At 37.6% G+C, this 13362-nt stretch overlaps 1 protein-coding gene across 1 annotated transcript in view; it reads left to right on the forward strand.

Moving 5' to 3' along the window:
- Positions 1 to 12924, forward strand: part of RAD50 (RAD50 double strand break repair protein) — a 28147-nt gene extending 15223 nt beyond the window's left edge. Inside the window, exons 15-26 of the mRNA XM_053463320.1 lie at positions 3183 to 3372; positions 5446 to 5572; positions 6366 to 6559; positions 7540 to 7650; positions 8000 to 8092; positions 8188 to 8301; positions 8714 to 8841; positions 9119 to 9343; positions 10276 to 10361; positions 10956 to 11098; positions 11184 to 11317; positions 12593 to 12924. Of these exons, the coding sequence (XP_053319295.1) occupies positions 3183 to 3372; positions 5446 to 5572; positions 6366 to 6559; positions 7540 to 7650; positions 8000 to 8092; positions 8188 to 8301; positions 8714 to 8841; positions 9119 to 9343; positions 10276 to 10361; positions 10956 to 11098; positions 11184 to 11317; positions 12593 to 12779 (1732 nt within the window). The 3' untranslated portion in view covers positions 12780 to 12924. The remainder of the gene's footprint in view (positions 1 to 3182; positions 3373 to 5445; positions 5573 to 6365; positions 6560 to 7539; positions 7651 to 7999; positions 8093 to 8187; positions 8302 to 8713; positions 8842 to 9118; positions 9344 to 10275; positions 10362 to 10955; positions 11099 to 11183; positions 11318 to 12592) is intronic.
- Positions 12925 to 13362: the final 438 nt, after the last annotated feature.

Here is a 13362-nt window from a genome sequence, read left to right on the forward strand (position 1 = left end):
TGTATGTTTTTTTGCTTTTTTCTACACATTATGGGGCAATAAGTACAGGTAGCGTTTTGCTATTTCAAAGCCATTTTTTCCAAATCTGGTAATTCTTCCCCCCTTGTGCCATTTCGGGTATCTTTGAACCCGGCCAATGCAATTTACCCCATCAAGTCATATATTTTTGAAAACTAGACAGCCCAGGGTATTCCAAATGCTAGTATTTTAACTCTTTCCATGCACCATATCTACCACCAGTCTTTGTCAAACTTTATGGTAGTCATTTTTTTGCATTTGTTTTGTCATACACATTTTACTTCAGGTATGAATTAAAATGTTCTCGTTTATGTCACTATCACAAAACACCCCAATATGTGTTCAGCAACATCTCCTGAGCGCAGCGATACCCGACATGAATGATTTTGCCTGGCTGTTTGGGGGCAAAAGGGCCACATTTGGGGCATGCGCATTTTTCAATGTTGAACTTTGGCATTTGGGGATCCACTGCCCATGCCCTATTTGGTACATCTTTGAGCCGGGCCATTTCAGTGTGCCCAATAAACCCATATATTTTTGAAAACTAGACACCCCAGGGTATTTCAAATGCTAGTATTTTAACTCTTTCCATGCACCATATCTACCACCAGTCTTTGTCAAACTTTGTGGTAGTCATTTTTTTGCATTTGGTTTTCCACACACATTTTAATTCAGGTATGAATTAAAATGTTCTCGTATATGTCACTATCACAAAACACCCCAATATGTGTTCAGCAACATCTCCTGAGTACAGCGATACCTCACATGAATGATTTTGCCTGGCTGTTTTGGGGCAAAAGGGCCACATTTGGGGCATGCGCTTTTTTCAATGTTGAACTTTGGCATTTGGGATCCACTGCCCATGCCCTATTTGGTACATCTTTGAGCCGGGCCATTTCAGTGTGCCCAACAAAACCATATATTTTTCAAAACTAGACACCCCAGGGTATTTTAAATGCTGGTATTTTAACTCTTTGCATGCACACATTTTACCACCAGCATTTTTTCAAAGTTTGCAGTAATATTTTTGTGTGTATTTTTCCCACACACACCTACTTTTATGTATGAATTTACAGCTCCTGGTATATGCCGCTGTCACACGACACCCCATAATGTGTTCAGCAACATCTCCTGAGTGCAGTGATACCCCACATGCATGGGTGTGTCATTTTTTGGGGGAACTAAAAGGCCACATTTGGTACGTGTGCATTTTTCTAATTGGAAATGAGATGTGTGGCCATCCTTCCCCCCGTGTTAATTGGGACGTTGTTGAACCTGGCCCATTCAATTTACCCCATCAAATCATACATTTTTTAAAAGTAGACACCCCACGGGCATTTAATATGCCAGTATTTTAACTCTTTCCATGCGAGAATTGTTTAAAGCTAATATGCTAATTTTAGGACTTGCTCACAAAAATATATTTTTTATATATATATATTTTTTTTTTTATTATTTTTTTTAAAAAAAATTTTAACATTTTTTTTCAACTTGGAGGTTCCCCTGATAGTGACATCAGTGGGAAATGATTTTTACATTTTACTGTTTTTTTTACTATTTTTTTCTAATTATTATTAATTTTATTTTATTTTTTAATTTATTTTTACTAATCACACTGTGATTAGAAAGCTGGGCTCCATTGACTTGCATGGTGAATGCAGTACCTGTATTCAGCCTGCAAGTGGAGCCAAAGTTCTCTAGATGGTCTGGACCATCTAGCGAACTTTTAAAATTTGTGGTTCCTGTTACAGGACGGCGGCCATCTTCCTTGATGGCGAAGATTGCCGGCAGCTGCGGCTGTGACCGCTCTCCGGAGCGGTCACAGCCCATCAAAAGGTTAGTGTTTGGTGTCGCTGGATGCCTCCTGATCGAGGCATTCCAGCGACACCATTTAAGTTTAGGAGGCGATCGTCGATCGCCTCCTAAACGCTTTTAAAACGGGCGTCCGCCGCCATACAAAGTATGGCGGATGTTGACGCCCCGTGGAGGGGCCAGAGATGGTCCCTTCGTGCCGATCGCGGCGTTGCTGAATGCCTCGAGGTCGAGGCATTCAGCAACGCTTTTTGGGTGCAGAAAGTGATAGTAGATCGCTTTCTGCACCCGTTTAAAGACGTGCCGGTCCTGGCACGTCAATTGTCGTAAAGCACATGCTTTTCCGTGCCGTGCCAGGACCGGCAATTGTCATTAAGGGGTTAAAGTGGAATATCAACATGGCAATATCTCTCCGTCTGCTTGTTCCTGTGGAGGCTTACTCGGGTTGTGCTGGTGCAATAATGTATCTTGCAGAGACAGTAAAGGCTGCTACTTAATATAGATTGCTGTGGTTAATATCACCATTTCAGTTTTTATCGCTTAACACAAAATTCCTCAAATGTTTTATGTTGCCACCTGGTCAGGGTGTGTTTAATCCGTAGCTGTCTACCACAAACAAATAAATGTAAATTAATGATTTTCACATGCAGTACAGCACGAAGGGAATTTACAGAAAATCGGTACAGCCGTCTTGTTCCGTGGGAATAAATGCTGGTAATCAATTCTAGAAAACTTCATTATCAAATATAACCACATTCAAACTATGCAAAGTTATTGTTTTTCACTAGGGGTCAGCACTATCCTTTGTATGAAAGCCAATCTTAGGTTCAGAATGTTAAAATTTGATTTTAATTAATACTGGATTATCTTGCCCTAGTCATTACTCACTCCATTAGGAGGGTTATTTCCATCTTGATACATTTACCTCAAAAATCAGTTGTTTGTGTGTTTACGAAAATGTACGTGTTATATAATATTATAAACATGCTCCTCTTTTCAACAGTTTGCCTAAAAGCTTTCACATAGGAGTCTCTGCTCCGGTTTTAGTCTGTTCTGATTCATTGATGTAGTCTGATATGTTTGAAGGTGATAAACCCCATTTGAAAAAAAATGGTTGCCTCTTTGTGGCAAAACCATTGTGTTTGGTTACCAATGCACGCCTCTTAATTAAAAAAAATAATAATAATAATAATTAAAAAGGAAGACAGTATCCATAATTCCAGGTTCTATTAATACAAAGAAAAAAATGAATTTTTGTGACTTTTTTTTTATAGCATTTTTTTATTGTTTTTAATAATAGAATATAACATAGATTTTCATTAAGCTAATATTGTAATGTCATTTATCCCTAGGCAAATGTTGATTGAACTTCAAGAGAAGGAGATCCCAGAGCTAAGAAACAAACTGGTGGCAATAAACAGGGAGATACAGAGATTAAAGGGTGATGTGGAGGAGCAGGAAACCCTTCTGGCGATGCTCATGTCTGAAGAGGAAACTGCCAAAGCCTGTTTGCAGGATATTTCCCTTATGGAAAGGTACCAGGTATGTCCAGCTGCGCGTTTCTTCAGCTTTCACCAGCACATATTCACAGTTCTATTGCCAGAAAACCCACATCTCTATACAAGCGCTAACTCAGAATAAGACGTTAGAGACTAATACGCATGGCTAGCAATGTTCCATCTAATTTTTCTTAGTTGCCGTGCGCAGAAAATTTCTCTTGTGCAAAAAGTTTCACAGAGCAAAAATTTTGTGCGCATAATATCCGCGCCGCATAAAGTTTCAAAAAAATTATTTTTTTCTTTTTTTGGGAAAAACTGTTGTGCGCACAATTTTTGGACATGTGCGCTCTCTAAAAAAGCTATGTGCGCGCGCACAAGCGCACAGCTTAGAGGGAACACTGATGGCTAGTGTTTGAAGCCAAAGAAAAAGTTAACCATTTTCTGTATTGTGTAAAGAGTACAGAAAGTGCAGCTGCACTGGAACCACGCTTATCCCTGACCAGACTCCTAGTCTGACCCCTCGATTTAGCAAGCCAGATGTAATTTCGCTAGTGTAGAGGTAGACAATCTTGGGATGTATGCATTCTGTATGACTATATACCCTTCCAAGAGTAATTTTTCATGCCATTCTGGCGCATCCCAGCTGAAAAATTAAAAGCAATATTAAGGATAAACATGAAACGTATAACAATATAGACAATTAAAGTATGCGTAAGTAAACTTGTTTCATGATTACAGTTATTGGCAATGTAAAAGCATGTACAGTATGAGTATCATGTAAATTTGTCAGCATTCTTAAAATATTTTAAACTAAATATTTTAGCCTTTGTGTACCGAAAGCAGTTTTGCATATGGTACGTTTTAGCACACAGTGGGTTTATATGTGTGTGCATGTATAGCCACAATAGATCATAGCAAGAAATAAACGAAAAGGCAACTTTGAGTGTTATGAATGTTTGTCTCTACATCAGATCTGATTGTATCACAGTTTGGAAAATAAAGCATTAATAATTTGTTGAGACCTGGAAGCCCGTGGTTAACCTTGCTCTACGAAAGTATTCTCAGAAAGAGGATGATTGGTATAGGAGGTCATGCTATGAATTTACAATGGGAAATGCCTGGGCTACAACAGGAAATGTGACGTTACAGAAAATGTGGTGAATACTCAGAAAAGTATTCCTGTAGAGGTGTTGGACTAAAAAAGATTAGGGGATGTCGACCTAAAAAGGAAAGAAAAAAGTGGAAAGTGCCATCTATGTAAATGAATTGATTTATGATAATCCTTGCAACATGAAATTTATATTTTTGCCCCATTTTATCAGGGATCTTATATTGCCTGAGGTAAAATATCAATGTCAAGTACAAGATGGCAGTTTTCTAAATGAATTTAGTTATAAAAGATGTAAAGGGGACAACTCCCTTTGACACAGGTGTATAAAATCAAGCACCTAGCCATACAGTCTGCATTTACAATCATTTGTGGAAAAAATGGGTCGTTCTAAAGAGCTCATTGAATTAAAGCGTGGCACTGGTTTGCCACCCTAATAGGAAGGGTGATACGGCTGTACTTTCCTCCTGTCTGATTTTCTTGATTGTTGCATATTTTTCACATAGATTTCGATCATTTTGTGGGTTGTAGTATTGTATGGAAGGAAACATGAATTCTGCTTTGTATCAGAGAGAGTTACAGCCGCTCTGCAAGGGGAAACACGCCAAAATTCCACTAATCAATAACTATGTGAATCTTTTGATTATGGTTATTGCTGTTAAATTGTTCTCATCAAGTAATTATCTTTTCACAGAGGGTGACATTCCATTATATCCTTAAAAACAAATTATAGAATGTGTGTTGGTACTCTAAATGAGTGAGAGGGAAATCATTGTTGAACAAACACATAGCAAAAATGCTAAGAATACGTTGGTCCTTAAATGTAAAAACACATAAAACAGCCTTGATGCTTGGAGAGTTAATGATGTTTTTTAATGTGTTGCAGACAACTAAATATGCCAACATTTACAAAGTTATGGCCTTTACGTGATGTGATCTACTAAAACGCAATTGCAGTAGGATTTTGTTCACTTGTTAATGTTAAACCATGATCTGTTGTGATTTCAGATGGAATTGCGAGATGTAGAAAGGAAGATAGCACAATATGTCACTAAACTGCAAGGGGTCGATCTAAGCCGCACTGTTCAGCAGGTTAACCAGGAGAAGCAAGAGAAGCAGCACAGTCTTGATAACGGTGAGAAACCTATATATGTATTAAATGCCAGTAAATTGATTTAATATGTTGGGTTTAGTGAGTTTGCTTCCTCTGAGTTGCTTATGTAACCCTTTTGATTGTGGTTGGCAAAGTGGACCCAGGATGCCATCCACCTATTTCATATGTGATGGCACTGTAGGATCCTGATACTTTTCTGTATTGTAGAGGGATTGTTACTAGGCTTGTGAGCCATCTTCTCACGTCCCAACAGAAGCCACTCATGTTTAACGGTACACACAAGGCTTCCGTTAAAAAGCAAAAGATAATGTTGCTGATTGGTCACACCTAACAGTCCTCAAGTGTCTGAGGTGTTGCATAATTAAACAAAAACACCTTAAACATCTTAGACACACCTGAGTACCGTATTTGCTCGATTATAAGACGAGGTTTTTTTCAGAGCAAATGCTCTGAAAAATACCCCTCGTCTTCTAATCGGGGTCGTCTTCTAATCAGACCTCAAATAGAGGTCTGATTATGAGACTAAGATCCAGATCCCCCGCACCGCTGCAGGGGACCTGGATCCTCCTGTCTCCCCCCCCCCCCACACACACACACACACACACACACTTACCGGTGCTTCCTGCTGTATTGCCGGGGCAGCGATCCGCGTAGACAACGTCCGCTGCAGCCGGAAGGAGGTGTGGCTAGCAGCGGGGGTTGTCTGCGTCCGTCGCGCATACCTTCCCCGACTGTCAGAGGAATCCAGCTATAGTGATAACATTCATAGCACATGCTGTTCTTTATGCTCACTCTTTTATTTATTTAATTTTAGTTTCTGGTAAAATTGAGCTAATACGGAAAAAGATACAAGACCAGCAAGAGCAAGTCCAACACCTTAAGAGTACAGTCAATGAGCTGAGAGCAGAAAAGCTTCACATTTCAAGTAACCTCCAGCGCCGACAGCAACTTGAGGATCAGAATATAGAGCTCTCTTCTGAACTTCAGTGCCTCTCTAGGGAGATTAAGGTCCGGACAATGGCATTACAGTCAATGTCTAATGTGCACATATTTACCCATACTTGTAATGTAATAGGTATAATTAAGATTCTATATTTAAGTAATTGCCAATGTAGCATACCATGTGTCGTTTTTTTTAAAAAAAATATTTATTGTAAATAATCATTTTAAGGTATATCTAATCTTACTTTAGTTAATGTTTGATATTTGCTGCGCTGTTGGTCATAAATGCAGGCACCAAAGAGGATGTGGTTATATTTCATCAGCATAGTATGGATACTTGATATGTCTGCTTTCACTTAGTTGACATGGTAAGATTTGTATCACGGTTTCCTAGAGCGCGCCACATTAACAAATACCATGAAATCGCTAATCACAGTTGTTACACCATTATTGGCACTTTTCTCAAGTATTCTAGTAAAATACCTCTGTGTGGGAAATAATTCACAAGTGACACATTGATATTCTGTGTAGCTGATGAAAAATCTGTTGCTCCTCTGCCCATTTAATAAATTCCCAAGTGATTTCTGGTGGGGTGCGTGAACACAATCCATGTTTATAAAAGCCTCCAGATTGTCATCTTGCGAGCAGGGCTCTCTCCACCTAATGTATCGGTTTGTCTCAGTCTGTCAATTCTCGTCTTGTCATACCCCTTGAATATATGTATTGTAAGAAGTGCTGCGTAAATAGTTGGCACTATATAAATAAAAAGATAATCATAATAATAGTTCTCCAAATCTGCCTATTCTAGAATCCAACAAGTTCACTAAATTCTTAGTGAATTATGAGGAAACCAGCTATGTCAGATGATTAAAACATTAATAACCTGGTTAATGTTTATTAGACTCTTATCCATGTGTCTAAACTTAATGTAGCTTGAACAAACCCATACATGCTTTTTAGATATGTATTTACCTGCCTGAAAGCTTTTGTGTAGTATGTATATTGTGGCATAGCCCCTGAAATGTTTGTCTTCTCCTGTGTCTTAGGAAGCCAAAGAGCAGGTTTACCCACTGGAAAACACTTTAGAAAAGCTTCAGCACGAAAAGCATGAGCTTTTGGAAAGAAAAGACTCAAGCTTCAGAGCAGCACAAGAAAAGGTTTGATTAGTTTGGGAAATGGGTATAGGATGCTATAAAGGAAAAAAACTTTTGCTTTATTCTAGTGGCTTCCACAACACACAATCTATATGAATGTAAACGAATGCCATTGTTTCTCACCATATGAGTAATATTGTCTTCTATTTCCCAATGTGACCACTTGGTCAACTGATCTTGTCTAACAGAGGCATCATAAAGGTGCACATCCAATTAAGTACTAAAATGGCATTACATGAACTTTTCATGCTGTGGCATAGATGAAACGCCTACTGTTTTCCTGCAACTGTAGTGGTGAATATTTGCATACTTATAATAAGTGTTATTAACCATTTACAAATTACTTTTACAGCTAAATGATATCAAAGAAAAAGTAAAGAAAATAAACCTGTATGTGAGAGATATAGAAAAATATATTCAAGATGGAAGAGAAGAATTCAAGGAGGTATTACCTTCTCTCCTAGCAACCTTATAAAGCCTTTCATTTGATCTACAGAAGGGTCATCTCATGGTTATTTTCTATTTTATTTATTTTTTTAGCAAAAAGAAGCAGAACTTCAAGAATTAAGTTGTCGAGTAAATGAGTGTGAAAAGCAGAAGGAAAAAACAAACAAAGATATGATCTCAATTAGACAAGATATTGACACTCAGAAAGTAAGAACATTTTCTTTATTTTATAGTTTTATAAATATACAGGATTTTTAGGTGTGTTTCTTTATGTAGCTAAAATCTGTCTATTGACTCACATTTTTCTTTACCACACGTACTTCATGTTTTAAAATGATGCAGTTTTGCAGGATCTAGCATGATGGACAGTGTTTGTTTTTTTTGTTGACATCTGTGTCAACAAAGGTGTTTGAGCAACTGTGATAGGCTATTCATGATCCTACATGACATTGTTGATTTGCCATAATAAAGGTAATTTAAAAAATGTGACAGAAAAGTCGTTAACACGGTATTTGGATTAGACTTTTAATTTCCTCCTTGTAGAGTAGACCTATGCTTTTTGACGACACTCTGAGCTGCAGTTTGGCACACAATCTTTTGTTTGTTTGTTTTTTAACAGATTCAGGAGCGGTGTCTTCAGGACAACTTAACTTTAAGGAAACGAATGGAAGAACTTAAACGGGTTGAGCAGGAAAGAGAACAACTTCTGAGGGAAATGGGGCAGATGGATGTTATGCAGATGAAAAGGTAAGCTTTTATTGGTCTGTACCATAAAAATAACTTCATCTAGGGTAATATATCAGAACACTCCAGGATCAAATACATGTACATGAAACAATGAGGCTATTGTATAAAGAAAGGTGATTCTGGTTTACAAAGTGTTCTTATCACCAAAGCAAAGTGAGGAATCACTTTCCTGGTTGCACAGTTATAATGGTTGTTTTGGTGAAAAGACCACTTTTTATACAAAACTCCCAATATGTTTGCATAATCCTTACATCTTGTTTTCTTTTGTGACTTTCAGTAAGCATGAAGAGTTGGAAGACAAAATAGAAAGTCTGAAGACAAACCACAGTCTGGCACTTGGAAGACAGAAGGGATTTGAAGATGAAATAATGCGTTTTAAGAAAGAGTTGCGGGAGCCTCAATACAAGGATGCTGAGGAAAAATACAGGGAGATGATGATCGTTATGAGAACAACTGAACTTGCAAACAAAGACTTAGACATCTATTACAAGACATTGGACCAGTAAGTATTGGAATATGCTGCTTCTTAAAGTGTATTTACAGGACATTCCTGTACTCAGAGAGCTTACTAAAGGTTGAATGTCTTTGAAAATGGACCAGTTAAACTGTAAAAATGTACCATATTTGCTCCAATATAAGACAAGGTTTTTTTTCAGAGCAAATGCTCTGAAAAATACCCCTCGTCTTGTATTCGAGGTTGCCTTATAATCAGACCTCCAATAGAGGTCTGACTATAAGACTAAGATCCAGATCCTCCGCAGGGCTGCAGGGGACCTGGATCCTCCTATCTGGTAACCTCTGCTGCTGCCGGCACTTCCTCTGGGGCTTCTATGACCGAGCGCCGGCATGACATGACCTTCTGGTGCTCATTCGTGGAAGCAGTGGTTTTCTACGCGCGTTGCGCAGATGTCCACTGGCTGCCCCTACTAGACACCAGGGAGTCAGAAGCACGGGGACAAGTCTCAGGATGTAATCACTGCTACGCAGTCACATGCGCACATACGGCAGTGCTTACTGTATATGTTCTTAATGTATATTCTGTTAGTGTGGTAGTGATTAGTTAGTGTGGAATTTAAGTAGGATAAGGTTTAGTGTTAGGGGATTAAAAAAAAAAAGTCCTGGAGATGGCTAGTGGTAAGTATACCAATCATGCAAATTGCTAAACATGATATATATTTGGCTACATGCATCTTCTACAAGGGAAATTGGGAATTCTTATCATAAGCTAAATAAAGCATTTTAGTTGGTACAAAATTTCCCATGCATTCTGCCTCTCCTTCAGTTTGTCACAAATAATTATCACTACCTATTGCTAAGTACTGCAGAATATGATACAGTATATTGTGTTTTTAAACAAAAGATAATTTGTCTCGTAGTGTCTCTGGTGTTTTTATTCATTTATTTATGATTCCACTTTAATATTTTTTTTAATAGAGCAATAATGAAATTTCATAGCATGAAAATGGAAGAAATCAACAAGATAATTCGTGATCTTTGGCGCAGTACTTACAGAGGCCAAGGTATTTTTTTTTTATCCTTTTTTTCAAGCAGATACGTCAGTTTTCAAAAATATTGCAGTCTGCCATTAAGAAAGCAGCTTTTTAAAGGTAGCCGAGGAAAAAGAAAAATTCAGGACAGGAAATTGATTAAATGCTTTTAGTACAGCAACACTGAGATACAGGTCTTAGCTTACCTGAATAATAGTTACTTTATTCACATTTATTAAAATGTTGGATGTACTAGAAATATATTAGAAATAATAAATTGATGGTTTTGTGTTGCCAAAACTAAACCATAAATATCTCAAAAAATTTTTTTTTTAATACTTTGAATAGAAAAACTGTTTGCACAAGGTTTTGTTATATTTGTAGTTCTTTCTTCTACCCTAATCATGTTGGTGTCACAGTTGGGGATCTGAACTTTTCAACATTTCCTTGGCAGTAAGAGAATTTAAACATTCATGGGAAAGGCAAAGAGGGTCATCCTGAATAAAGGACAAGGGCCACAACAAAAAGCTTTCAGACTAGATGGGCAAATGGTTCCTATGTGCTGTCAAATTCTGTTCCTATGTTTCTAATTAAAATGACTAACATTCTACACTGTTTTTCTCTCAGATATAGAGTACATTGAAATTCGATCGGATGCAGATGAGACTGTGTCTGCTGCAGATAAAAGGAGGACTTATAACTATAGAGTAGTGATGATAAAGGGAGACACCGCTCTGGATATGCGTGGACGTTGTAGTGCTGGGCAGAAGGTACGTAATCGCTTACCTGCCTGTTTAAAGCTAATTGTAACATTCTGACCAGTTCACTGATTAAATTTACCACCATTTTTTTCAGGTTCTTGCTTCCCTCATCATCCGTTTGGCATTGGCAGAGACATTTTGTTTGAACTGCGGCATACTAGCCCTGGATGAGCCTACTACTAATTTGGATCGAGAAAATATTGAGTCCCTCGCACATGCCTTAGTAGAGTAAGTAATGAGAAAGTTTCTGCATCAGTGCAAATGCACATTTTGAAATTGCTTGAAATGGAAAATCATAAACATCTTAGATGGCATAACCATCTTAGTGGACATTAGCAGACACAAGTATTAGAGGTGTAATAGCAAATAGAAAGATCCCTGGTGTAGTGTGTATGTATGTGTATATATATATATGTATGTATGTATATGTGTGTGTGTGTGTGTGTGTGTGTGTATATATATATATATATATATATATATATCAACTTTTATTTATATACTGATATATAACATAATAAGCTAATAAACCTAAAAAGTATAAAGAAGTAAAGGAATGATATAGGCTGTTATCCAAAGCGACACTTGCTTCCTGATATGTTTATATATAGAAAGACTATTGCTAACAACAGTAAGAAACAATCTTCTTTAGGATCCTTACCTCTTATTCCCTACTACTAAATAAACATGCCTCTGTCTCGAGAGGGTGGGCACTTGCCCCAATACAGTACTCAACACCCCCAACCTCCAGCTGGAGTAAAGGTGTTTGGACTGATTTAGAGAGATGTTCTTTTTATGCCTCTGGTAGAAATACTACTCTGTACTAGCTTATTGGGTTACAAAAATTTAGTAGTAATTAAAGATTTTGTGGTGTCTCAAAATACTATAAAACTTTTGGGTAAATTTGTGTAGTCAGCGGAGTACCCTAGTGTTGTGTGCTTTGCCAGCTAATGTTACATGAAGCAGGGCGCTAGATGTTTTCCATGGTTGTCCTTGTTCGCTGTATACACAGGCTGCCATTTCTTTGGTCTTCACAGTGCTCCACCGTTGTCTTTCCCAGACAGACCAGACACTACTTAAATGAGGCCTGAAACTGCTGTTCAGCAACACATTGCTTCTGTATGGGGCCTATACGGCCTTTTTTTTGGCAATACGTGGCTTCCATACTTACGCAATGAGGTCGCACGCTATTCTGTGTGCAACAAGATCACTACGGTTTTCAAACAGGCTTCCAGGGGGTGGGTGAATGAAGATCCCGAAGAGTAGCAGGGGATCATAGGTAGGTAAGTATTCCAGGTAAGTTAAATCAAATGTTTAAAATTATTTTAAATAGAATGTTTAGTGTGTATTACTTGCATACTTACTAATTAATCTTAAAGTTTAGGCAAGGTGGCCAAATATTCTCGAGAATTCACCAACTTGTGACACTAAATCGTTCATTCTTGGTCAAGCAAAATTTATAATCCTAATATTTAAATGAAATATTTGTTTTATGTCTTTCTGTAGGATTATAAAAAGTCGTTCTAGGCAGCGTAATTTCCAGCTGCTTGTGATCACACATGATGAAGATTTTGTGGAGCTCTTGGGGCGTTCAGAGTATGTGGAGAATTTTTATCGGATTAAAAAGAATGCGGAGCAGTGTTCTGAGATCATGAAATGCAGTGTCAGTTCTTTGGGATCCTATGTTCATTAACCTGGTGTTTAACAGATACTTAATTGTATACCCTGCATATGACTGGTTATATTACTTTAAAAAAAAAAACCCTCTACTATTAACAAAAGCATCTGAACAAAATGTTGCATATGTTTGCTTTCTACATTAAATTTTGAAATTCAAATACCACCTTGATTTTTTACTATTTAACATTCTTTATTTTGATGCAGCAAGACTTTTTTAACGTTGCCAATGGCATGTGAGAACCACCCAAGGGCAAATACAGATCTGATGTACTGAGACATGGGCTGGTGGGTAAAGTGAATCTGAAACATTTGTGGTTTGATGGGTTTTTTTTATAGCAGTTGTGTGAATCTGAGAACAGTGAATTAATTTTGCACACCAGCCTATAGGTGGTATTACTCTCTCCAAACTTTTTTTTTGTTGCAAATGGTAAACTTGTTTTTAGGACGTGTACACCCATCAATACAAGGCAGCAGTAACCACTTTAAACACATTAAAAAAAATACAGTACAGATAATGTTGGGTGAGTTATGCACCAGATAACCATGGTCATTGATCTGGCTTCTGAGAGCTAACAATGTACATAAACTATTATTAT

The sequence above is a fragment of the Spea bombifrons genome, chromosome 4 (genome assembly GCF_027358695.1).
Source record: "Spea bombifrons isolate aSpeBom1 chromosome 4, aSpeBom1.2.pri, whole genome shotgun sequence".
Lineage (NCBI taxonomy): Eukaryota > Metazoa > Chordata > Amphibia > Anura > Pelobatidae > Spea > Spea bombifrons.